Below are 27,881 nucleotides of genomic sequence, written 5' to 3' on the forward strand. Positions count from 1 at the left end.
GCAAGCCGCAAAATGTGAAAAGAAATGCCATAAAAGCCGCATATCGTTTTGTAGTTAAAAGCCAACTAAGTAATATTGTTTTTCAGTGTTTTAGCTGCTGTTGAAAAGTGCATAAACCAGCGAAAAGGAGTAAACAATAAGCCAGGACAAATGAAAACGCCAAAGCGCGCTTTTCTCTGACTGTCACTCGCTGTCTCTTCCCTTCTCTGTCTCTCTCTCTCTCTGTCGCTGTCTCTGTCGCTCCCCTTCGCAGACTTTCGCCGGAACAGCTGTTCTCCATCTCTATCCTTCACTCGCTCTCGCACACTCGCTCTTACTCTCTCTCTCGCTGAGGTGTAAGCTTTCTCCAGCTTTTCTCCTGCGCCGAAGCGTGTGTACATAACCTAAAAAAACAAGCGCTCTGCATGTTGCGGTAGGCGGACGGAGGCGTCGCAGTTGCACACACAAGTGCAACATCGCCAACGGAGCGGGGCGCAGCAGAGCGACGGAGCGGCGACGGAGCAGGAGCAGCGTTGATGCCGTTGCAGCTGCTGCTGCGCAGCCAGCGACGACAGCAGCAACATCAGTGATACAAGGAGCAGCGGCAGCAGCAGCAGCAGCAGCAACGCCAGCAGCAGCAGCAGCAGCAACAATCAGCAACATCAGCGCCCTGTGTGCACCGACAATAATATGAGGAGTGGCAGTTCGGAATTACTACTCGAGCAGCAACAACAAGAGCTACGGTTACGTAAAATCCGAGAACTGGCTCCGAAAAAGAAAAATGGCAATCGGCGCTTTCGTTCGTGGCGGGAACGTGCGCGTTTCTATGGCACCTCGACACTGGCCTTCTTCTCGGTGACCGCCGGGGCATCGCTGCTCTTCCTCGTACCGCTCTATGTGGACCCGGCGATATCGACGCTGAGCCACGATTTTATCGAGAAGCCAACGCTGTGCACGACGACGCGTCGCGAGGATCTAGTGGGTATATTCAACTGCTCGTGGAGTTCGTGTCGCGAGGGCTGCACCTCCGATTTGTACCGCTGCGTGCATATCTATGTGACGTTCATTGAGCAGAACATTACGATACCGGAGAATATGACCGATTATAGCAACTTTACGTCCGATATGGAGCAGTCCGGCGAGGCGACACTGCTCGTCAATATCAAGGGATGCGGCTATCCGCCATCGGTGACGTGCAAGAACTTCAACGGTTACTACGGCATCGAGGGTGCCATCTTTCCGTGCTTTTACTCGCGGAAGAACAAGACGGTGGTGCTGACGTCGTACAACCACGACGACCAGGTGGCCATGATCATCCACTTCTTCGCGGTGCCCTTTGTGATAACGGTCATCTCGTCCATCGCCCTCTGCATCATGCACTGCGACTGCCGCTGCAAGAAGGATCGCAGCCACCGCCGCAATCGGCCGCAGTGCCGAAGGCCGCGCATCGAGAATCTCAGGTGAGTGGTGACGAATTCTACTCGCTATATCTTACAATCACAAGAAGCTCTTTAGAACATCAATGAGGAAGAAAGAAAGAATTACTCGCTTTGTCAGTTTCAAAAAATTCGTCACTCAACTAATTTTCATGAAAGTATATTATCGTATTTTTAAATTTTTAATAAAACGAGGATTCCTAAGCATTTGGAGTTTAAACATGCTTACTTATCTCTCTTCAGAAGCCAAACTAATTTTATTATTCAAATACACATGAATTTAAAACGATTTTTTATCGCATGCACGTTGTCTTCTTTGGCCAGTAAGTTAATTTAACAAAACTCTCTCAGCAGGAAATTCCTTCCTGTCTGCAATATTTGCTTTCCTGGCGTCGGCGTAATTTAAATAATTCACTAATGACAGTTTTTCCGTGTGTGTGTGTGTGCGAGTGTACTGAGTGGAGGAAGGGTTTTTGGGGGCAAAGTGAACGTGTCAACGGAGGGGGTGTTGTTATTTTGGAGTAATATGCGGTCTAAATTATTTATAAGACCAGGCGTCGCATGTAGTTGCCACCCTGCACAGCGCAGTCAAAGCATTAGAGCACGCAACAAACACGCACCACACTGCGTATGATTGATATGTTGAGCTGTTGACAGAGCCGCCGGGGTTTGAGCTTCTTGTCTCCGCCATCGACTGCTAATGGAATTTGGACTGCGGGGTGCGCGACAATTACATTTGACCATCGAGCGAATAGAAAACAAAGGCCCATTGATTCATCAAACTTCAACTCCATTGCGCCAGCTGGTCTTTAATGCCGGTTTTTATTGAATTCCCTTTGAATTGCAGCATTATCGAATCTGTGCCATTGATTTGCCTTCCATTTTACTACCATTTTTTTTTTTCGAGGAAATTTCCATCAGTTTTCAGTACTCATTGCACATCGATTCAATCGATAATGAATTGGTGGTCTTTTTACCCCGCCGCCCATTCCTTTGGTCCCACTGCTGCTCCTGCTCCTGTCCGCCCATTCACTTGCTACGTGCATTATTCAAATGTCATGGCAGCCAGGGTGCTCTCACATGCCAAGCCGGCTGGGCAATTTAAGCTCACCGAGTGCTCCCCGTCCAATCGAATCCCTTGTTTTCCAACGTCTGGCTCATCCAAACAGCTTGGCTTGGACTGGCCCAGAGGCTCCATCAATAATCCGGTGCAGTGAGAGGAGTGCGAGGGTCTTGCAATCGTTCTTTAACTCCACAGATTGCCGAATAATTGCTGGCCGTAAACGACCTTCGGATAGAAAGGTGACCCCATTTCAGTCAGGTATTACACAAGGAGAAATCATAGCATACTTATTTGAGCAAGCTCAAGAAAAGTAGATGATACAAATTATACATAATATTAAATAAATTCAATTTAATATAGGAAAAATAGAAATATCGATAGAAATTAGATAAACTAAAACACAGGCATCTTTTATCTTAATAACATATTATTTAGCGCTGTGCATGGACAAGAAAGAGCCAGTATTGAATGTGAGAATAAGTCTGCGGACAGCTGCAGGTGCATGTTCAACATATTCTCCCACAAAAAAAAGTTAACGTTGCAAATTCCATTGGCAGGTGGTGTGGAAATGTATCTAATGCGCATATTTTAACTTGTTTTCAACGGAAATCACTAATAAAAACAGTTGGGAAAGAGCTGTTGAAAAGTTGCGAAACAAAATGGCGCTATCTGGCAGGCACACACACACGCAGCAGACTAGCAACCCACCACCCACCGAGTGTGTGTGTGTGTTACATAATCAGCTTACCTTTCGCTGATGCCTTTTCTTGTCGCTGAATCCGACTTTGTTTCAGTCACAGTTTGCCGCTGAGGGATTTGCAGGATATCATTCACACGACACTCGAGCTTTAAACTCTTTCGCAATTCGAATCGTGTGCATGGCCAACTGGCAGCTGCAATTCAGTTGCCAGTTAAGTGCAACTAAAATGGATTCAACCCATTGACAGTATGCTAATGATTATAGTGCAGCATTATGGCACTTTTGCACGTTGCCGCCATTTCGAGTGGCAGTCTCTAGCACGATTCCGCATTAGCGCCACTATTGGCCGACTCAATCATTTGGCCATAACGCAACTATATATCGCAGCCAGTATGGCAATAGCAACCAACTGCCTCGGCAACTAAGTAGCCAGCCAGCCAACAGGAGTTAAAAGCCAAGTAGGCAAATATTGGCCAATATGGGTTCGATTAATGCATACCGTGGAATTTCATCGAATTAATACTTTTACAAGTCTTCTTTTTCTAACTGCTGCTAATTAAGAGAGAGCACATAAAGTTGGAGATATAAAGTATTTTGCACAATGAACAAATTTCATTAAATGTGCTCACCAAGTGACGTTCCCCGAAATCCCGCAACTTACAAATAGTTCCTTTCGGAGATGATTAAATCGGAAAACTAAACTGACTCGATGGCTTTGTGGTGCCCGTGGCGAGGGTATGGGCATGGCCACCATCAGCATCTTCTTCAAGTGCAGCTGGAACAAGAGTTTAAGGGTTCAGCCGTGGATGGAAGAGGGTGCGGCTTTCGATGGGGGATGGGGCTGAGTCGGACTGGGGGATGGCGATGGATGCCATGGGGGAAATGCTCCTAGTGTGGCCTACTTCTGTTTCTGCTTTTGCGGCTGCCTAGAAGCGTTTTTCTTTGTGCACGGGTGTGTGTGTGTGTGGGTGTCTGTGTGTGTCTATGCGAGAGTGTGCCACTTTGTGCTGCCTGCCTTTCTTTTATTTTATTTTTTATAGAAAAATCAATTTTGCTCCTTTTATGAACATCGCAAGCAGCTGAGAATGCAACGCAGTCACGTCTTTCATTTTCCTAAATGATTTCTTACGAATTGTGTGTCTGTTTTTTGTCATCGACATGGCGAAAACGTAATAGGCTAAACTTAACGAATTGAATTTCTATCAATTTTGTTAGTTTTAAAGAAGCTCACCTGTTTGTTTGGTGAGCTCTGAAAGCTCACATAATAATGTTGTGGTTCGTATTCCATTTGGGTTGGCAGGCTGCCGCAATCTAATGACAACAACAAAGGCTTCTTGATTATTGCTGAAATGCCGTTTAGTTGCAGACAGATGTTGCCCCATCGAGTGTCACGTATCCCTTTTGCCAAGCTGGAAACAATGGTTGGGGGGGAAAAACAAGCCCAGGAAAAACCCAAGATACCAAAAGATACCCAAGAGCCATTGTTGTAGGCCCCTATTTTTTATTTATCTGTGCCGAAAGGAAAGTAGAGAAGTGCAAGCTATCTCAATCTCGGACCCACACACACACATACACATATGTATCCTTAAGATGCGCCAGTCACGCTGAGACTTTCGCCTTGCCACGCCCACAACGCCCCGCAAATCGATATTAATAATGCGCAGCATATGAATGCTGTTCAATAAATTTCCATTTCTTGTTCGGTTCAATTGGAGATTGCCAGCGAATTCAGTCAGTCAATTCATGTAAATCCCCAGCAAATCCCTACACCTCCTCGATGGCCATTTTCCCTATGTATTTTCCCAGTTTCCCACTTTCCCAGCTCGTCGTTTGGGAAAAGTCTGCCGAGTTAGTGGAGACGCAGCAAATGCTTCATTAATAACATGAACACACATTCCCCGGCGAATACATATTCATGAAGGTTCTTACGTAAATGGTAAGAACTTTCACTGTCCCAACTATGAATCCGGAATGGAACTGAAAGCGACCAGACAATGATACATATTATACGGGGAATACGAGCCCTCATTGAATTTCCCTTTGAGTTGGGCAAACAAAACGCCAAGGAAATGCTTAAGTCCTGGAATTTCTCGGAGTCTGCATAACTGACTAAAGTTTTCAGGCGTCTGACATGGCACACTCCAATTCATGTTCATAAAAATCGCACATAAAAAATATATAGATACAGCTGGAAAGGATGCAAGCATTAATATTGCACTAGAGGCGGTTATTATCTAAATTTGAATATGTTATTAAATGGAATTTATGGCCCCGCCAGCATATTCCCTTTTTAGCTTGACGACCCCTTAAGATGAGGCATCTCATAATAAATGGAGAACACACATACGCACACACCTACAGCAGTGTTCGCAATAATAGAATTAAATAAATAAAATTCATAAAAAAAACAAGCACACAAAGAATATAAGCTTGCAGTTCCATTAAAAACTTTTTAGTAACATATTATTGCATATAATTTTATGAGCGCTTAAGAAAATGGCACTGCTTAAAATAAAAAGTCTATTTTAGGTCTATTATCTTGAACACAGCTGTCTGCTTTTGCTAAGGAAACGCGTACGATTTTTAATGGTCAGACATTTGGTTTAATACGGCTGTAAGGACATCATATTAAAGGACATAAGTATACTAAGACATATGGGCCGAATTAAACGGCGAGACAAAATCAGTGTCAATTTCCTTCAACTTGTGTTCTTAAATTTCCCAAGAACATCAAGTGCTAGCCTTGGGGAACTGTATTTAAAACTCTGCTTACATTCGTCAGATTACCACAAATTCACTTTGAATTAGCAACATTTAAAGTTTTAACTGCACATTAAGGAATTCCGTTTTGTTCCTCCTGCTCATCCGCTTCCCGTTTCATCCACCTCCACCCCCAACATCGCAATTAAGCTTCAAATGCAAATGTGTGAGTTGAGACGCGCGCACCACGGGGCGTATGAGTTATATTCGTGTGGAGGGTGCGAGGCGGTAGGTCCTGTTCATCTGTAAGTTTGTTTGTCTGCTGGGCCCGTGAAACAGGGCAAACAAAGCTTTTATTCAAAGCAATTCACGTATATAAAACATTTATCTTTATGGCCGTCTTCAAGTGTAGTCGTGTGTCTACGTGTCAGAGAAGAAAAAAAAACTGAGAGACAGCAAATGGGAATGAGTAGGGGGCACGTGTGTTTATTTAGGTTTAAATTGTCAACAATGTCACATTGTTTGGCACTAATTTGGCCGCAAGAGAAGATTACATTTCGAAGGCGCTGGCCGTTGCTTTCGCAAATTTCAGCCCGCACAGCCGACAGGATATTGCAGAGGCACAGCCCAAGGCTGATCTGCCCACATTGTTCGCCTGCCAATCCATCTAGTCCACATGCCCGTGCTGAGGAATCCCATTCATTTAGTTTTGGACAGTCCATCATGCATTTTTGGGCCAGCTGTCGCTGTTTTAATTTCGTAATTACAAATCCTTGCCGGTCCTTTTTCCTGGCCGCCTGCCAAGAGTCGCCTTCTTGCCTGCATTTCGCCCAAGTATCCGGCTGGGCGGCAATATTTTGCAATGATTTCTGACAGTTCTTGCGGCCGGCCCTGCCAATTATCAAAGCCTTAAGGATATTTGATTTAATTAAACCGCACAAAAACACTAAATGGGAGCAGCTCAAAACTAATTTCGAAATTCTTCTTCGCCTCGTAGTTTTGCCAGTGACAGGCAATTATAGCAAAAGGCATATTTTGGTAGCCAGGACCTTGTGGCTTTCGTCTTTCGATGGCTCTCATGGTAAATCGATTATTTGCAGCTCCTGGGCCCTGAAATGCACCATGTTATCTTCGGAATGTGAGCCACATATTAAATTGGAAAACTAAAAACCCTAATTAACGAAGATTGATGCAGTTTATTATCGCAAGAAGTCAGAAATAGATAATGATCTATCAATTAATGGATACTAATTTAAGGCAATGCCTTGTATTTATTGATATAAAATAAATTTCACTCAATAGGTAAAAGGAATAAAATTTTAATTTTTATATTATTTTGTCACACTTTTTTGGCACTAATATAATGATTTAATTATTAAACAAAAAGTTAGATTGTGGAAAAAAAATCTTTCTTTCACGAGTTTCATAAAAATATCTAAAATGATAAATATTACCCTTTTTTCTGCGTGCCAACAAATTTTTTTTAAATCCACAAAACACTTGAGTGCATTTTTTTATATATTAATTTTTTTAATATCCACAAAACACTCGAGTGCATTTTTTTAAAGCATTAAAATGTAAACACAAATTTAAATAATATATTCGAGTCAATTTTTTCCCCTCTTTAGCCTAAATTGACAAAAGCTGTGTGCAATTGAGAACAATGGTTGACCTTTTTTTTGTGCCCGAAGTCTCCTTTTACATTCATTACACGATCGGCTTGCTCCTGCTGCCTTATTTGTTGTCCTTCCAATTTGTTATCCCTGCGGACAAAGTGGGGTGTGAACCGGCCTAAATGCTACCGTTTTAATAAGCGTGTTTCACCGGATATTCCAGCGTTTAACGCCCGGCAACAAATTGTCGGGATTTCTCCATTCTGTGCACTTCTGCCGCCCAGCCGCCCTTCGTTTCCGATTTTTGTGTCTTTTTTTTAACAATGTGACATGTTGCCGTTGTCCGAGCCAGATCCATATATTTTTATTACAAAGCGTTCCTTATACCCTTGTCCGCGAAACTCTGGAGGCGGTCCCACTTGGGCTTACACTGCGAGAAATAGTTGATGTGCGTGTTTCTAATGTAGAAGCATTCCTTAGAAGTTAAACGAAAACTATCTAATTATTATTTGACACTTTGAACATTTATTAGTCGATAAAGCTTTGAGTTCCTAATATTATATATGTTTTTTGATACACAAAAATTTAATATATTTTGTATATACATATGTTTAAACTGCTGTTCTTTATAAACAAAAACTTTTATGGTACAAAATCGCATTAACTTGCTTTTTAATCAATTTGATCAAATACCTCTAGTTAGTGAACTTAGTAAACTTCTTTGCGAAATTTGATATAATTTTAATAAAATTGTTCTAGTTTTTCTCAGTGTATGCGGGTGCCCCGTCCGGTTTGCATGTAACTCACCTAAACAAGACGAACATTTGTATATTTCACAATTTCCGTTTCTGTTCCGGAACGTTGTCGCTTGCCGTTGTTCGTGTCACATCTAGTTCTTTATTTTTTTTTTTGTGCTGCCTCCCTTTTTTTTGGTCGACTTCATTTTTTTATTCGCTATTTTTTGCTGGCCTTTTCCCCACGCCAGCAGCTACAACAACAATAGCAACAGCAGCAGCAGCAAAATGGGGCATTCGGGCGCTTTCAACGCAATTTGAAAGCAAGCCGCCCCCGCGATTCGGCATTGTTTGTCTGTGCGGCAACTTTGTGCGGCAGCCAACGAGCTCCAAGTGCAACGCGCCGGAAACTAAAAGCACCCAACAACTGAAATAAAAAAAAAATAAAAAAAAGGGGGGAAAATGGTAAAAAGCCAGTGACAAACATGCAAATAAGTCGACATCGTTTCGTGTCCATGCTAGTGCTCTGCGGCCAAGGCAATCTGTAAGGAGAAGGAGGAGGTGCTGGGCAGGATTGGTAGCACAACATAATAATTTCTTAAAAGTTATTGTGGCTGCCCGCTTTTTGCTTAGCCGCCTTTGTCTATGAAAGCCACCCAAAACCACCCAACCACCAACCAATGCCCACTCACCTGCTGGCTGAGATTTATGGGCGCCTTCGCAGTCGGCTTTTAATTTGCCAGCCAGCCAAGTCCTGTCGTCCTGTCGTCCTGTAGTCCTTCGTCCCTTCGTCCTGAAGCCGTGCTAAACGCATCTCGACGCTCGTCTGGCAGAATGCCTCAACTTTTTGTTTGTTTTTTTTTTTTGAGCCGAACAAAAACCCAAACCAACTGGGCTGCCTTTGTCTTTCGTTCTTTTTTAATGAATTGTTGTCGCTGGCAAAGCATTTTGTAATTTATTTAATTAGACTTTTTTCGCTCTCTTTTCTGCACCGCTCGGAAAGAAAAGTTTCCGCCTCGTGCTTTTTGAAGTTTCCGCGTAATGATAAATTTGAAAGAACCCAACAAATGGATGGAAAACATGACAAAGGGCACCTACGATGACAAAGGTTAAGATTTCGCACAGATTCCTGATGTCACACAAAAGCATTGAACTGGAAATATTTTCATATGTGAATTATGTACTACATTTTTTTGAATATATTAAATTTATGGCCTCAAAATATGCTCAAAACAAGCTCAATATTGACCATATGTCACTTATTTTAACAAGGTTGCAGTTAATACATGGAAAGCCATGGTTTTTACTTGGCATAGGGTTTTCAAAATCGAGCTCCAAGGCAGAGAAAGAGTTGGGTCCATTTGGAGGCAGGACAAAGGCAATCCCTTTGGCAGTTTTATGACAAGTGCACCAAATCATTTGTCTAATTTGTGGACCCAAAACGTGGCAGTTCCGTAAGGCAAAGACTGAAATTGATTTGCCGCTCGTGCGACAGCAGAGTGAAATTACAAAGGCGATCCCCGCATCCGAATCGAACTCAAAATGCCGGATGGGAGAACAGGACGTGGATGTGGCCATTGTGGAGCTGGTGGAGCTGGCGGGTCCTTGGTAATTTCACCCGTTTTATGTGGCCAATAAATGTTTTATCTTTGTATCCAAATTGCCGCCAGCTGCGTGCATGCGTGCCGATAAGCACAGGACCCCCCGTTTCAGCTCAGCCCATCCAAAATTGGTGGCCAAGCCTTGGCTGCAGTGCGTCCCTTTGGCTGCCGAAAGCAAATCGATTTATTGGCCATTAAGCCCTGGCATTTAAGCCACTAATATTTTAGCCCAGTTGCATTTGACTGCGGAGGGGGGGAGAGCGCGCTTTATCGCCGCCTTGAATGTGTAAAATAATTTCGTTGTCCTGCGGCCGAATCCTCGGCCATTATTGTTATCCTTAGACTGTGCGTGACTTTGCCAACTGCCTGCATTTGGATTACGACTGCAAATTGCCTATTAAAGTCGAGTCGAGCCGCCTTTCGCATCGGCATAATTTCACATTTTCGGTCACGTTCGGACTTTCAATTTGAATTTTAACAGCTCGCCAGACACTCGACGGGCCAACCAAATGAAAAGGCAATTAAATCATTCTTATTGAGCCATTGATTTAAATTTATCGCTGATTTTTAAGCATGATGACAGCCATCAACTGAATGTCAAACGAATGAATGATTTTTTCAGTTTAAAGACGTTTTCGGAGGGCATAAAAGTCGGATAATGTTAATAACAAAAAAACATACTTGTTTCTTGGCAATATTAAAAATTTATAAAATATTTTAGGGAATTTTTGGATCTATGCAGTGTAAATACATTTTTGTAAATAAGAAACCTAATTAAATTGTGCCACTGAGTTAGGATAAAAATCTCTGCTGTTTAACCGAATATAAATCAATTTTTTGCCACACAATTTGCATGTGAAAACACATGGGAAATCGATTGACTGAATATGTACCATAGTTAATACCGGAAAACATCCATGACAGCCTATAAGTTAATTTCGGTCGCCCCTCACAGTTGTTTAATAAATGCGAAGCCATGTGAGCAGAGCATCAATTATGATGGCTTGTCAATTAATTGAAAGCCAATCGGATTGCATCAGACGCAATCATTTGGGGGAGACATGGTGGGGATGGCAGACGCACTAATTGGGCTTAATAAAACAAACAATGAATCCTTCGGAATGAGCCGGATTCAGCAGAGGATGATCGAATCGAAATGGAGGCGAGTGCAGCACTCCGATGATAATTCCGGGGTAAATTGAGACCAACGAATTGAAACTGGCCACAGATCAAGGGGATTGGGAAGCATTTAATTGCCATAATCAGAGATAAGACCCGAGCTAATGAATTAACCAGAGTGGCGAACGTGTCCATAACCCTTTGGGGTTAGCTTGGCCATTCGTGTCCTGCCAGTGTCCTTTTCCTCAGCATAAATCTCTTGACCTTGCCGGACATTTGGCACGTGTCGAGACCAACATGAATTCACAATGACCATTTGTCGTCACTACCCTGCTGTTGGATGGTCCACGAACCATGGACCATGGCTAAACCGCTAAGTAGCTTTTCCCCCAGCTATCTTCCTGCAATTCGCTCCTAAATAATTGAACAAGGTGGGCGGCCGAGTGCCCTGTAAAATGTGATGAATGTGCAGATTGAAAGTGGAAACTCGCCTCATCGCTGATTAATTTTTAAGCCCGAACAAGTGTCAATATAAATGGATGAATGCGTAATGTATGGACAGAGGCTCACTTCCACAAGGCCCACGAATTGCGGGCCAACAATTAAGCACTCTCATCGATCGATCGATTGGGTCCTTCGTCCTTTCACAGCAAATTGCACCTGACAACCGAAACTTGTCACTCGCTGTTTGTCTTTGTCACTGTGTGTTTGTGTTTGTCTTTGTTTAAGTGTGTGGGATTGACTTTCATACGTGTGAGTGGTTTACATTGCCTCTGCTTTATTACATCAATATTTTGTTATAATTAACCATGGAGCCTGAGGTCAAAATCAATTCCAGTTGTAAAACAATACCATTGAAATATTTGTCCCATACTTCCGATGGCTTATCGCATATCAATTGAAAGCTGCAGGCGCTCTTATCTGAAATATTTGAATTAAAACGCTGTGATAAGAGGCTACATTAAAGCAATAATTTCATTTATATCTTACGTTTAGAACTTCCAATTAATTACCATTTGTTCATGTGATAAAACTGGATTTATTCGATTAATCCGCCACGAGCTCATTGAATTAATCCGCAGCTGTCAAACGCTGGGATTAATGGCCAGAGTCGAGAGGAGTCAGCATTAATCTGTTCCACGTCAGACGAAACTCCGTTCCGAACTTCACATCCGCCCAGGAGTCATATGTTATCCTTTCCGGGCTAATTGATTTGTTACTTGCGGACTTGCCAACCGAATGAGTAACTGACTAACTGACCAACTGACTGACTGACTGACTTTGGGATGTTTCGAAGCAGACCTGTTCACATAATTGACATGTGCTTGCCCAAAGAGATTTCGAATGGGAAAAGGTCGAGAAGGCCGTAAAAGGAACCTGAACTTCAACTGGTGGATGATTCTATTTCATTGCGCGACTTTCGCTTTAGCATTATCAGAAACGAATCGAAATGTAGCCAAAAAAAAAGGAGGCGAAGAAAACCAACTTGGCGTGCGGAGGAGTTTTCCGCGAGGTGTGGGAAAATCAATTTGTATGGCCATTTCGTTTTGGGTGGCGGTGGGCAGTGGGCAGTGGGTTGCCCGGAAAGTTAAGTTCCCGCTAACTTTGGTCACCTTTTTTTTTGCCTTCTCGGGGGCGTTGAATTGGGAACTGGCCACTAAGGCTCGTAGCTTGCAAAGAACTTCACACGAATCGGAATTGGCTTTTGCTCTGTTTATGGACATTGTTGCCGTTGCTGTTATGGCTCTTTTGTGGGGCTAATGAAAATCCAAGGCTCCGGCCAACTGACTGAGTTCACTTGAACTCGATTTCCCTGCCCGCAGCACATGCATATAGCCATATATATACTCATATCCCATGACAAGCCGTGGAAAATCGTGGGGTTTGAGTGCGGAAATGGTCAGTCATATGCCGTGCAAGAATGTGACATGTGGAATGACTGGCTGGATGACCCACAACCAACACAACAAGCCCACTTAACCCAGTCCAATCCAATGCAAACCAATCCAATCCACCCAATCCCCCAATTTATGCGCTCTTTACGGTAATTGGCAGGGCGCCGCGAATGTGAATGCAATTTATTTTCCCATTGTTCGCCGTACATTTTCCACACACGCTGTGTAAACAAATCGTTATCGTTCCGTAAGTAAACTGCTCTACATTTTGATATTTCACGGTTTAAACAGTTGGAAACTTAGGTTGCACTTTTCATGGTTCTATACCATTTTTCAGAATTTTAAATACGCGACAAACTATGACAGTTTCTCTAAGACTTTCTACTTTTATTCATTTAGGCAACTGGTTACTGAGAATTTCTCTGCTTACCTCCGTAAAATCTTTTATTCATATACTTTTCATTTGGTAACAAGCTTTTCCCTTTTCAGACCCATTTCTTTATTGTATTCCCACCTTGGCCACTGCAGTTTTTCCCTGCATTCGGGGAAACTCCCTAAGTAGCCACCTGCAGGAACTGCGATTACGGCGGAAAACCCACCCCTCCTCCTTTGGTGGGTCAGTGGCCGAAAATAAAATGGCTAAAACTGAACAATAAAATGAAAATGAAAATGGATGTACAATATTTGTTTTGCGTAATAAGTTTTTCTAGCTGCCAGAGGCTGTGTTCTGTTGTCCTTATACATTTCACATAATTTATGCAGATCGACGCTACGTGCAGCAGCAGTTGGGTGGTGAAATTGGTGAGTTGGGGTGTGGTGGGTGTATGAGTGTGGATGGGTGGTTGTTTCTGTGTGAGTGTGAGGGTGTTGGTATTGTAAGTGTATTTTCCCTTTGGGTGGCCATTGTGAGGGCAGTGGAGCATTTAACATAGAAATAACAATAACAATTTAACAAATTGTCGCCATTGCTTTAGCCCGTTCGCCGTCTCGCTCGCACACAGCGACTAAGCGTCTAGCCGAGCAACAAAAGAAGTTCACTCGCAATATATTTTACTTGGCTTCCTGCGCGCTGTATATATGTATGTGTATATGTTGTATGTGCATATAAATATGCATACATATATATTTTGTGAATTATTTGCCTGCCTAAAAGTTCCTCAAATTGTATACGAGACTGTTTGTTTGTGTGTGTGTGTGTTAGGCGGGGGTGGACGGAAGTGCCAGAACATTGGCAAAGAGGGGGGGGTGGGAAAAGCGGTGGGGTCAGAGGGCAATGGGCGGTGGGTAGTGGGCGGGTGAGAAGTCCACCCACGCGACGAACGCCCCAACAGTCGACCCTTGGCACAAAAGCTGGTTAGTCAGCCAGGCGACTCCGCTGTGCATGTGTTGGTTACTGTTTCCGCGTGTGCGTGTGTGTGCTAGTGTGACTGTGTTTGCTGGCCACACACACACACAAAAAAAGCGATGAACTCATAAAAAACTTATGAAACTAATTTTGTTTTGCTTGCTTTTGCTTTTTGCTTTTACATTTGGTTTGCGTTTCTGTTGCTGTTTTGGGTACCCACTACAAGTTTACTTTGAAAGGGTATGTTGTATTCGAGCATAAGTAGGGTAGGAATATTAAAAGAAATATTTGTTAAATTCATAATTTATAACAAAGTTAACCAGCTCTCATAGGTATGCAATAAGAATTCTAACGATTACTTCTCTTAAAATTATCCAAAAATATTCTCTTTGTAAATGCTTATATAATCGTATTCTAGTATTTATTGTTAGTGACAAAACAAGGGGTATCTTGTAGTCGTATCGCCGTGTGACTTTCAACATTATGCTTGGCAATGGCATGGAGAGTTGCCTTCGCCGTCGCCAGCGTTGTTGTCCTTTGACTATTTAACTGGCCCCGAGACATGCCAATGTGTGGGTGTTCTATAATCGTGTGCGCGTGTATGTGTGTGATTGTTGGCTCATCGCTGGCTTTTGCACGGCATTTGGGCATGGCCAAGCCAAAAGCGTGTGCCAGTCAACTTTTTGTTTTGGCCATCCGCTTGACTTTAGTTTTTGCTGGCAATGAAACCGAAAATATAAAACCAAAGCCCAGGCGGCAAATGAAAAATCAATATTATTGCAAATTGGCCTGCGTAGCCCGTTATCCTTTCGGTGAGTGGAAGCACGGCATCTGATTCGATCCCCCGACCTCTGTCTCCTTTGGATGCCACCGTTGCTATGCGATATGAAAGCAGGAGACCAAAGGAACTACAGCAGCCATAGGAACCATCCTTTGCCATCCTTGCTGGCCAACAACGTGTCAGCTGTGTGTCCATGAGCGGAATACTAAGTGACCGATTCCTGAGCACACACACACACACCCAAACACACTCGTAGAAGGAATGCCACAAAAGGCGCCGTCAAGCGGAAATATTGCCATACGCTGCGTATGAGCAATGCGTAATTTTAAATACATTTATGCGCAATATTCTCGATTTATTCGTATGTGCCCCTTTTATTTTTGCCTCTTTTACTGTGTCAATCGCTACCAAATTGCATAGACGAATTTAATGATGCGTGCCGAACTGGGAATTTTGTGCAATTCGAGGTGCCTTCGATTCAATGCCTTTCGAAACGGTCTCTTGGGACCATTTCCTTTTTATCGAACTTCGTTTCATTCCATAAGGATGACTTAAATACGGAATTGGGTGATAAATAAATAATAATTATGCATTCCAACCTGAATCTAAATCGTTTATATAAACCAAAATGCTTAAGGAATTGAATTTGTTAAATAATTAAATGGCTAAATAATAGAAATATATGTCTACACTTCATTAAATGTTTTAATTGAAGTATATTTACTTGAACAGATCAATTATATATTCACCAATAATTCTAATGAAAAGCAGAAGTCTTTGTTTCGTTAAATATTCATGGACTTTAAGGCCAAACTTTGCTTTAGATAATTAGGCCAGTTGCAACACTAAGCCACAAAAACCCAAAAGAATCAATGTTAATTAATATTAAAAGTCTTATGGGTCAGTGGTCGCTATAATCCAGGAAAAGGGGACAGAGGTCCTTATAATCTAACCACGTCAGCTCATTCCACAAAACCCAAACATTCTTCGGAAAACTTTCATTGTTTGTTTACGAAAAAGTCTGGATTTAGGCCGGTAAACTTTTTAATTAGTAAATCCCAATTAAAATGCAAAATGTATTATTATGCCTGCGTGGCCGTCCTACTACCAATTATTCTTCAATTTGCTGATTGGATTAAGATGCGAAATTGAATTAGGTTACCGCATTAACGAGCTAGAACTGAAGCGGAAATGGTAACCGTGGGGGGGATGATGGAATCTGTTTTGTGCCAATTAAAATGCTTCATAATTTATTTTTCCAAATAATTCCATTAAAAGCTCAGAAAGCGACAACTGATAAGATGAATTTGGCGGACGAGTAACGCAAACGCGGTAAAGATCGAAATCTGTTGGAGAAAAACTGCTCAAAACTCTTACAGCCGCCAATGGGATGAGTTGGGTTCGGTTGAGATGGGATGGAAAATGAGGAAAATCTGGGAAATTCAGTGCAAAGTGAAGCGCAAAAAGCAAAAGCATGCCCCGCTCTAAGGACACGGCGGCTGCTTTTAAGCACTTTTATGCTGATGCTGTGATTTTTTACAGCTGCCATTTCGAGGCGGCTCCTCCAACTTCAAAATGCCATGGCATGAGATGGGATGGCAGCCCGGGATCTCCCAGCATCCAAATGGAATGGGCTGCTGATGGTGCGTGCGGTCGTCCCATCTTCGACAAGTTGGAGCGATGTGACGCAAGTCGATGGTCGGGTCGTTAGGCAAAACGAGTTCCAGCGCGACTATGCCAAATGATGTTTGACTATGGCAGCAGCTGCTCCTCCAGCTCCGCGGAGCTCCATCAATTTTTAAGAGGGAGCACGGAGCAGGGGAGGCCACCGCAGCCTACGAGTGTATATATTGAATTTTGTGGTAATTACAAGTAACTCACTTGGGCTCTGGGACAAGAGAGTTGCGCTCCTTGCTCCTTGTAGCTCCATCACGTTTTCCCCAACATTTTCCCGTTCCAACAACTGGTGCTTTGCATACTTTTTGGCGCCCAAACTGCTGACTGAGTTTGTTGACTCGCCCACTCGTAATTGGCAACGCTTCACTTGGCCCATGCCACAATGTTTGCCCAAAATGCCCGCCCTGCATTGATAATAGAAATGGGTTTAAAGTTGCCAAACAAGTTGAGAAAATATTTTCATATTTTCTTTTCGGGTCAACTTGTGGCAGCGTCACAATGGCCAGCTTAAAAAAAAAAAAAAATTTAACATGCAGCATTTTGTGCATCAATGGGAGTTTTTAAATTAAATATGTTTTGCAGTCACTCAACTTTTAATATGAAGTTTTTGTAAAAAATAATAGCTGTGCTCTGACGTCTCCAAAACTTTTTACATTAATTTCTTATAGAAATATTTTTACCAAAATATTGTATTTAGTATTTAATAAAGGTTTTACATAAGCATACATTCAGCGACAGGAATCAATTTGAATGGCACCGTTTTTATGGACTTTGGCTGAATGAAATTAGAGCCAACTTAAATGCGCCAGGCCGCTGAAAATGCACAAAAGATGCAACATGACATAGCCGGCACATAATCCTTTAATGAATCCCGTCCTTTGTGCCGCCAACTGCTGCTCCTAAGCTCTATTCTGTCCTTCGTCCCCAGTTGTTGCCGGTTTTCCCCAGGACTCCATAGAAGTAAGCCGCAATAATTGAGATAAAAATGTGCAATTAGTGCGGAGTACGCGTTGGCTTCGCAGCTTTGGCAGCGGGGATTTTACGCAATTTACGTGGCCAGCGGAGCTCAGCAGGGAAAAGTGGTGGCGAGTGGCGGGGGAAATGGGAAAACCCAGGATGCAAGAGGTGCGCCTTGGCTTTCTGCCATTTCTGTTGTGTGGTTTGCCCATCAAAAAATAAATGCGAGTGGTGAGAGTTTTGCCTTAAACGCCGCATTAGCAGCAGTCCACACGGTTTTTAAGGTGTGGTGGTTATGGTGGTGGTGGTGGAAAGTGGCATGGGAAAAGCGGAAAAGTGGAATGCTGACGCTTTGACTGTTTGGCGCTGCAGGCTGCAGCATTTCCCGCAACTTTTTGGGAGAAGCCACCCGTTTGGGGAGCCCCTCCAAACCCAAACTAAAAACCCAAGCTCTGCGGTGGAACTCTGGTTTGCCCTCTGACCCGTGCGTTGTTCCGAGGGCGATTGTGTGTTCCTTGTTGTTTTATTTATTTGCCGCTTGGTATAATCTCAATCGCAGCACTGGCGCGAGGACATGCTCTATTGCAGGAAGCAAGAAAACTGAAAACAGCAAAAAATACGAAACGGAGGCCAAAAAAAAATATAATAAAATAAAAGGACACCCTCGGGGGTCGAACAGCAGCAGCAGCAGCAGCAGCGGTTATGGAAATAAATATTTGTTAATGTTTTATTCACTCAACTGTTATGGCACATTCGTTTGGGAAATATTTCATATTTGCTCTTTACACTCACACCCACAACAGCATGCCATTAAGGCCCCAAAAAGCTTAAAGGATATTGGGGGTAGTGCATATAAATTATGACCAGGATACATACATATGTACACACATTTCACTCGAACCCAGTTGCGGATGCAATTGCGATGTATAATTTGAAGCACTTGAAGTTCATAACTAAAATGTGTAATCCATTTGAAAGCGCTTGTTGTCATCGCTGTGTTCTGTGCGCGCCAAACAATGGCAATCCAATTAAAATGCAAACTTGATTCCAATCAACACATTTCAATAATCGCATTACGCATACGCCGCGTTGTCGCGCACAGCCAAAGCAGCGAATTCGATTTAACAATTAAGGGGGTTGCACACGGAGGTCTGGAGTGCGGAGTGTCACGGAATGATTTCATTAGCCAAGTGGAACGGGAGGCGTCACCAGAAACCACCGACAGTCGAGTATCGACAACCGAAAACCAGAAATCGACATGAAACTCGAAATAAATCATTTTGACCGAACCTTTAACGAACATGGCCCAAAATTAAATCCAGAACCCGTTGGCTGAATTGATATCCTTTGGGCCGTCAATCCACGTGCCCTGCAATCCGTTTCCATCCGATATTCAGCCCTCAAGTGGAAATCATATTAAGGGGAAAGAAATATGCGAAAAATTGATGGACCTGCTGATTGAGCTGTGAGCGGAAATTAATCAACGGAAACTAAATTTCTGGGCTTTTCACGCTTTTCTTTTTGCAGCGTGAAAAATTCACTTTTCTTTGCAGTAATATCGAAATTCGAAATGAATTATTCTTATTGTGCTGCAGTATTCTATAGGATACTGGAAGTTATTGATTATTCTGCAGATTTGTCTATTATACTCCTACTCCATTCACACCTAATACATTTTTTATATTCAATTTTTAGAAGTAAGTTTTTTTGCCCACATTGATTGCATTTACAAGCACCCATCACACGCCATCGAATATAGAAAATGTTTATTTGCATAAATCCTTTTGGCCAGTTTGGATTTTTCTATTCCCTGGCCAGCAGCGGGCTGGATTTTATTTATGGCCAACGGGCTAGACATCACGTAGCTCTGGTTTGATTAATGGCAGCATCTTCATCAGCTCGGCCCACTGAGAAATGTGCAAAATGAAAACCAGGAAAACTTTACACAACATTCGCTGGCCAAAAGTTTTTCCGAGACCCAAGGGCGGATGATGAATAGTCGGTGCTTTCGGGCAGGGCTACTTAATATCAATGCCCCAGTGTCGACTTGGCCAATAAAAATCTAACGCCCCCTTCTTCATTTGAGTTTGAATTCTTGTTGTACTTTCGCTGTGTTCGAGTTCCAATTGCAAGTTGGCAATTGAATTGGGCCACGCCCGCGCAAATGACAAAACAAAAGTTAGCAACGCCCCACTTGTTTTTGGCTTCAAAAATGCAGCCCGACTTTTGTTTAACTTTGCGTTGAGTGGGTGGCAGTGAATTGATTTGAAATGTCAGCCAGCGGGGTGACCTACAGCTATGGCTGTCATTGGATGTGTTCAAGGTGGCCCACGATATATATACGTATATACATCTCCCAGGACGAAGGACATGCTCAACAAGTATCCACAGCACAATGTATCTGCAGTTGCAGTGCCTTGACACACAAAACTTTGCCTCGTCCGTGAGGCAGTCACGTGCCATCAGCAGCACCGCAAGGAAAAGGCCTAACCGAATATTCATTCTAGTTGGGAGCTTTATGCAAATGTACCTGGCCCACGCCTCCAATTGGAGGAAGGGCGTCGGCGAGTGCGAGGGGCGGCTAAGCACTTCTCAAATCGTGAGCGACCTCACCACATTTTACCATCAACTCAGACGCCGAGGACAAGCGCTCGGCGCTTTCATTTGCATTTAAAGTGCTGCCATATGGCCAGCAGTATAGCAATATCATCGGTGGGAAAGACAACACCAATGTAGTATATGTACCACACACCCACCTAGCCACACACCCAGCCAAGCACCCACTGCGTTCGAGAAACGGAGAAACGTGCCCAGGCATATAGAGGATGTTAAAAAATTTAAATACCCAATATGCATACATACATACATACATATATACGCAAATGTTTTCCAATGCACTTTTTCAGTTTTCAAATATGCCTGCCTCTGGCAGCTGATTGTTGTTGCTGTTTTTGGTGGTGCACACATGCAAAAATATAATAGTTATTCATGGATTAACAATTTTTTTTTTTTTAATTTCAATTAAATGTTTGGTGCTCGCCTGTGGCAGGCACTTTTTATACACGCCAATTGCATCATTTTCAATTTAAACAAAAGAAAATCCTATAAATAATAATTATATTTTTGCCAAACAAATTGTTGAATATTTTGAGAAAACTTAGGAAAACTCTTGAGATCATCGAAAGAACTGGATGTTATCAGTTTAAAGTTTCACAGGCGAGTGAAAAGCGGCCAGCGTGCCAAAGTGAATTTCATAATGTTTGGCCAGGATGCAAAGATTTCCCAGCCAAAAGAGGCGGCAAAAACCCAAAGTGGTTGCCGTTCTGAGCCGACAGCCAAAGCTCGTGTCCTCTCAAAAATGTAACTAATGAGATTTTAAGTTTCTCCCACTGCCACCTCCACTCGACACTTGTCAGTTTTGTGTGGGTGTTCCGGGTGTTTTTGTTGGGTGTTTCGAGTGTTTTGGGTGTGGACGTTTGTGTTTACTTGTCGCCTGCAGGCGGCGGATTTGGATAGGAGCCGAGATTCTGGCTACGACCCAGGTGCCTGGCTGGGTCCAAAGTCCCGAGCCCGCAGCATTCTGACCTCTAAGCTGGCACCCTCACTTTCGCACTTTATCCCGGAAATCTGCTCGCCAGCCAGTTGTATCTGTATCTCGGTATTTGTATCTGTACACTGAAGAAAATATATCAAATACAATGGTATAAGTATTTATTTTAAACTGAAATCCTTTGAATTTTTCCTTACCTACAATGAGTATTGAAAAGCATTAAAAAAGAACCTTCTATCATTAAAATAAAATTATAATTTATAGTTAATAAATTGTTTATACTTTTTAAGGATGCAGTCTGAGAATATTTGGTTGTATTCGCAACATAAAAAACATTTTTTACTATTTTTTTAATCTTGATAAGCTTCTGAGAGTTAGTTCCCATCTCTTTTTTACATTTTATGACATTATCCTGGATTTGATGTGCATTTTTCTCAGTGCATCGCCGCTCGTTGTTGTTTTCACGCGTCCGAGGCAGCTGTCCTTGCAGCGCCTGCGACTTGTTAGCCAAGTTTGTGGGACTTTTGGCCAAATGAAATTTTAATGTTTCGGGTTGAATTTGGCCAGCCTATCCCCCAGTCGCCTGGAAGGCGTGGCGCGTGTAATTTAATTTACACCGAGCATTCAGCAGGCCGCAGTGTCAGTGTCGCATTTTCAAATTAAATACGTTGGAAGTTTTGCAGTCCCGAGGACAGCTTGCGCCCTCCTTCTTCCGCAGGGCAGGACTCCGGCACTCCCAGGACCACCTGCACACACCTGTTTGACCTGGTTTTTTGCAGATTTTCTTGGCCAAGTGCTGCCGTTGGCCATTTCTCACTGCCAGTTGGCATTTACATTTACATTGCTTGTTGTCGCTTGTAATAAGCTTCCTCTGGCCCCAAGGATACGCCCACTGGGGCGGCAGTTAATTGCATAAAGTTGTGGAGTTTCTCTGCCGAGATATCCTCCATACTTTGGGCTCCCATTTCAAATGAGTTCCTGGCCAAATCAAAACTTTGAGAAGTTTTGAGCTGTGCGGTAACCGAAAAGGAAACCTCATGGTTTCAGTCAACTGCAAACGTTTGTCGGTCCCAAAAAGTCGTAGGCATGCATACATATGTTTGCAATCGATTGCAATCATAAATTCAATGAAAAAGTTCAAGTTTTACATGCTACAAAGTGACACAAAGCAACCGACAGATAACCGCAGGCACTTTTCCAGCTTTTCATGGTTTTTATGACTCTCGAAACTAATTTCATGTTAAATGCAATTGAAAAAGCTTTTTAATTGCATTGGCATCCTTTATATTTTCAATTGCAGTTACAGTTGCAGCTGCAGTTTCACTTCCACCATCAGCTGCACGACAACAAATTGTGCTCGAATTTGTTGCATTTTTAATTGGAACACAGTTTTCAACAGCTTGGCAACAATTTGCACACTTTCCATGTTTCAGCGCTCTTTGCCCCATCTTTGCTGCTCCCCTAATGCAACTGCATCAGCTCCCTTATTTTTTTTGATGCTGATGAATGGTCAGCACCAGATGGTGTCCGTCTCCTGGCTTTTAGCCCACCCAAACTTGGAGGACTCAGCAGCTTTTGCACTTTGCAAAGGGCGTAAATGGTGTTCACTTGCAACTCAATTTAACGCTTACTCTGAAGAAAAGTTGAGTGCGTGGCAAAACAATAAAAGAGTTCATTCGTTTTTTAAGGCAGACAAATTTCGACTTTTATACACATTTTACTGTTATTCATTTCAAATGTTATGTTATAAAAGAAATAAATTCAATTTAACTCTCATTTTGTAGATTTAAAGTTAAGATCACAGCTTTATATGCTACTTTCCATCAAAGCTTCGCTTGAATACCAACATTTTCCAACTAAACTAATATTCACTATAAATGTAGCTTAATCCTGCATCTAATTTGGCCTTTATCCATATGTAAAATATTATTTCAGGCAACAACTTACCATCCCCGTTGAAACTGGGGAAACTACTTCTTAATCTCTTAAAAAAATATGCATTTTTCCAATTCAATGTTTTAAGCTTCTCGTTTTAATTATGACCCTTAAGCGCATTTCGAGGAGTTGCCAACACTCGAAAGTTTCCATAATATCTTTTAGTTTCTGCCCGTTTTTGTTTATTTTTGCTCCGAGCCAAACTTGCAGCAACTATTTTGAACTTTCTATGAACTGACCAGCCCGCCCGTGTGGGCGTGGCAGTACGAATTTAAGTATGTAAGTCTGGGGATTTATTAAGGACAAGGTAGTACAGCTTGCGTTCGAGAAATGAGATTTTCATTTCATTTAATACGAGAGTTGAAGAGTGCGGACAGTGAATACACACAAAGAGGAAGGGCCAACTAAAGTAGAGTGCCAATAAAGCGAACAGACAAAGCACAGTGGGGGCCATAAGTACGCGTATAAATTACATTCGAAATAGTAAGCGAAAATGCGATTGTTTCGCATTGCTGTGCTTTGTTTCGTTACCAATCGCAATTCCATTCCATCCGAAAATCCACCCAATCTCCATCCACATCCACATCCGTTTCCGCAGCGCAGCGCTTGTCGCATGGAAATCCCCTAAATACAATAAATTTCACATTTCATTTAATTCCATTTCATTTACAATGCGAAACCGAATCCGCAACAAGCAAACAAAGGAGCTCCAATCGAGTGGGCGCCCATGATAAAGAAACCGAGCCACCAACCGCCAAACGAAGCAAGGAGTGCGGAAAAGCGGAAAAATGAGGAAAGCTGAGGAAAACTCAGTTGCTGAGGCAGTCGTAGGTCTTGGGGTCAAGCAATGAAAGAAAATATGTACAAGTGTACATGGCAGTGTGTTTAATAAATAAGTGTAACAATTGAACCGAATAAATGAAATCTCTGGCCTCAGGAGCATTCACTTTGCTGACTGAGAAGCTATAGGTGCATACGAATGAGTTCGCATTTAAAGAAGGAAAACATTTTTGCAATAATGTTTATGGAAGTTCTGCAATAATCTAGAGCCTCTGTTTGGAAATAAACAAAAATGCACATGTTTATAAATAAACAAAAAAGCTCTAAAAACACATTCTCTCACATGTAGAAGCTGAAAATGAAAAGATTGCCAGAAGTGGATTAAATTTTCTAAATTACCCAGCTTGGCTCAAAAATCGTACTCAGCTGGAAAAAGGAACACAGAGTTCCAGGACAATGCAATGCAATTAGTGAAACACGGATGACTGATGGTGAAACTGGGATTAGTTTTCCTTGTTTGTGCGGCTCAACGTGTTGCAAGTTGCAAGGAGCAGGAGCAGCAGTTGCCTGCCTGCACACGGTGCGATAAAGTTTTTGGCTTTTCCCTTTTCCAACTCACCTATTTTCCGATGTTTTTCCTCCTTTGGCGTTGTGTCTTTAAACTTTTTATGGCGAGGCAACTTTATTCGGGGCTATACCATAAGTCTCTGGGATGTTAAAGTTATATAAGGGCTAACTAATGCATAATAAAATGCAATCGCAAAAGGTTTAGAATGAAGTAGTACGTATTGGAAAATTTGATGTCCCTCGACAATCTCGATAGCTCTCTTGCTGAAAGTTAACATAGCTATAGTTATAGCTTATTACCAACAAATAATATTTATAAATGCTCACTTGAAACTGAACCAATTGTTTTCTTTCCTTTACAGTGATACTTCGATATCAACGCGAGTGGATATGCTCACGCCTGCTATTGAAGTCTACAAGCCGCCCCTCTGACACAAGGACGACACTGTGGAGAGCAATTTAGGGAATCCCTCGACGAGTAGCGACTTCTAGCAGAACCTGATAACGAGTCCTGCGGAACTAGCCAAGGATAATCTATTTGTTCTTCCAACATAGTGTCGGCCCAAAACGAACTTCGAATGGAGATGAAAGATCGGCGGATCGGTAGTTGGGTGATGGCCAAAACGAAGTGAAGATACGACGAGCGAAACTATCAGTGGTTTTTAGTGCAACTAGCCGAGCAGAAATGAATCAGATTAATGAGACACAAAAGGACATAGACAGACACACATAAATTAATAATTGATCCAACTGAATAATTCCTAAGATTGATTAAATTTAGTTACTTTTTAGCGTAAATGATTTTTAAACCAGCCGACGCCGGAGGAGAAACCAACAGAAGTGTTAATCGGTTAATGAAATAGATCGAAGTCTAGTTTTAAGCTGTGGCAGTGGCAAATGTATTTGTATCTCTAGCCGCGTATGCAACATATATGTATGTGCATATATGTACATATGCGAAATTTGGCAATGTGTAAATTTAGTTTAAAATGTGAAGAATCATTACGGATGTAAAACAATGGCTAAATGAGACAACAAAAACACACCTAAACAGAAACCGAAACAGAAAATGCAATGAATAATTTTTGTACTGCTGAAAGAGAAACGAGAAAGTGGAAAACATGAGAACATTAACGTTAAGTGTACAATTTTGCATTAGGTAATGAATAAGTTTGTAATGCATTAGTAATTAAATACAATAAAATGTTCAGCTAATCACATGGAAAGCAAAAGCAACCCAAACTACAAATGCAACCAACATAAAAAACAAAAAACGAAGTTACGAATATGCAATTGGAAATATGCATTCAAATGGAAATTCGGCCAGCGGCAAAAAAACATTTTACGCTTCGGTTAATCGCTCCACACAAATGTAGACACGCCACGCCTCATTTTCTATAGAATCCGCCCGCCCACATTATATAACACCCCCACCCAACCGACCATCAATCGCTTTTGGTTTGCGCAGTAGAAATCGGGTTATGAACGCTCGTCTTAGACGACATTCGTATACCCTTCACGAAGTGCCCCAAGTTGAGAGAATTTGGTCAAATTTCAATCGGGAAATTTCTCTTATTTTCATTACTCATTGGTTTTTTTTGGTCGACTAAATAAACCGAATCTTTGTTGTGTACTGAAGGTTAAAATGTTTAAAGGATAATTCAATAATGAACGTTTTTTGACTGTGATCATTTGAATGATATATAGAGGAATATGATATTATTGAGTATTGTTGTTGACAACAAAAAATTACGAAAAGCAATTAACTTCTCGATCATGATTCAATCATCCGCCATCCATCATCAATCATCAATCAAGGAGCACGCCAGCGCACATTTCGCCTAGAAGTTGCTATACAATTGCCCATCAACTAGCGTAGTGTAGTTAGATCGCAATCCCACTTGGCATTATGGCATTATAGCATTATGATTCTCTTTAATTTCGAGGCTGATCACACACACACACACGCACAGACACTCACACACACAAACACCCCATCGTGCTTGACAATATTTAAGTTCTAAAGGGAGTTTTTCAATCATTCCATCTTAAGGACATTGACACGCTGCGCCCAATTTGTAACTAAACCCGCTTATTCTGTTCCACATTGAGATACAGAGGCTTTGAAAAAGGACGAAACGAGATTGGAGACATTAGGGGATATTGAATGTTAACATTTATTTGTATAAGCTGCAGAACATTGTTGGATTTAGAGGAACCTGCATAGTTTTTTGATATTCATGTAGATACATGTAAATGCCACTCACTAAACTTAAGAGAACGAGGATTTAAAGCTACCGATGGCATCAAGGATAATTGCATTATATTTGTAATATCAAACTGTTCATAGTTAAGACGAGCCTAGCCACAGGATAACAATTAAAGCCAGAGAAACACACACAAATAACAACAAATGTATATAAGCTGACTAGAAAATTGGTAATGGAAACTTTTGAAACCAAAAAAAAAAACGAAAAAAAAAGAACAAACCAAACGAACTCAATGAAGCTACAACAAAGTGCATATAATTTTGATAGTTAAGCTAATTTTAATACATTTTTTAAGATACAGCAAGAGGGCAAAGGTACTACGATACGATAAGTAAACCAACAAATAGGAAAATTCAAACCAACTGAGGAGAAGCCGTGAAAATTATTCCATTTTTACACACCCTCGTTAATTGGTTTTGTTGTTACCGCAGATAATGCAATAAACATTCGCGTATTTCTTACTATTATTGTTATTATCATTGTTGTTATAATGGCAAATTTGAATTCGAATTGTGTGCACAATGATTTTTTATACACCGCAAATTGGCTTAGTCAGTGCAAGGAAATTCGTTTTTTTTTCATAAATTCGATCAACTTAAAGCCTGTCCGGCATTTTGAAGCGGACACACACCACACACACGCATTAAACAATTGACATTAATTTATACCACATATAACGACGAGAGAAATAATGGAAAATAATAGAACTAGAACGCATATTGAATTATAAATGAGACATACATATTATTGAAAGAAATTAAAAACGAACATAAGAAAACAGATTCAAACCCTGGCTTTTTAATTCCATCAACTAACTAACAGAAGTCCACGGGATCCCCATGCAAAATCACCAGGCGGCAGAGATTATCCGATGCCATCCGCCGTCCGTCATTCCAGGCCGCTGGTTATCCTCAAATGCAAAATGAGTTCAGGGAAGGAACCCCATCACAATCGAGGTGGGGGATTGGGTGGCGTGCGGCGACGCAGCCGCGAGTTTGCCTCCACCGGCAACAAAATGAAATGAAGTGAAATGAAATCAAAGGCATCCATCGCTGGTGGAGGCACCAGAAGCCAACGCATAGGGGCACACACGTGCAACATCTCGGCTCAGGGGATTTGGTGGGAATGGGTAGACATCTACACTGGGCGAAATCCCTGGAGCTATGCAAATCACTGGAA

At 42.0% G+C, this 27,881-nt stretch overlaps 1 protein-coding gene and 1 long non-coding RNA gene across 2 annotated transcripts; one reads left to right on the forward strand and one right to left on the reverse strand.

Annotated features, from left to right (window-relative positions):
* Positions 1-592: 592 nt before the first annotated feature.
* Positions 593-27,482, forward strand: LOC117144800 (protein tipE). The gene is made up of 2 exons (XM_033310176.1): positions 593-1,439; positions 24,795-27,482. The coding sequence occupies exons 1-2, from the start codon at positions 670-672 to the stop codon at positions 24,862-24,864; spliced, it is 840 nt and encodes a 279-aa protein (XP_033166067.1). The 5' UTR covers positions 593-669; the 3' UTR covers positions 24,865-27,482.
* LOC117144801 lies at positions 7,390-13,985 on the reverse strand. Its single transcript, XR_004459663.1, has 3 exons — positions 8,918-13,985; positions 8,299-8,767; positions 7,390-7,966 (listed from the first exon to the last, which is right to left on the reverse strand). It is a non-coding gene; the product is annotated as an uncharacterized LOC117144801 (long non-coding RNA).
* Positions 27,483-27,881: the final 399 nt, after the last annotated feature.

This window comes from Drosophila mauritiana, chromosome 3R (assembly GCF_004382145.1).
Source record: "Drosophila mauritiana strain mau12 chromosome 3R, ASM438214v1, whole genome shotgun sequence".
Classification (NCBI taxonomy): Eukaryota; Metazoa; Arthropoda; class Insecta; order Diptera; family Drosophilidae; genus Drosophila; species Drosophila mauritiana.

Bases quoted from the DNA above. Each gene is read 5' to 3' on its own strand.
- LOC117144800 (XM_033310176.1), top strand. From the start codon at position 670: ATGAGGAGTGGCAGTTCGGAATTACTACTCGAGCAGCAACAACAAGAG. The intron at 1,440-24,794 runs GTGAGTGGTGAC...TTTCCTTTACAG, and splicing joins CCGCGCATCGAGAATCTCAG to TGATACTTCGATATCAACGC.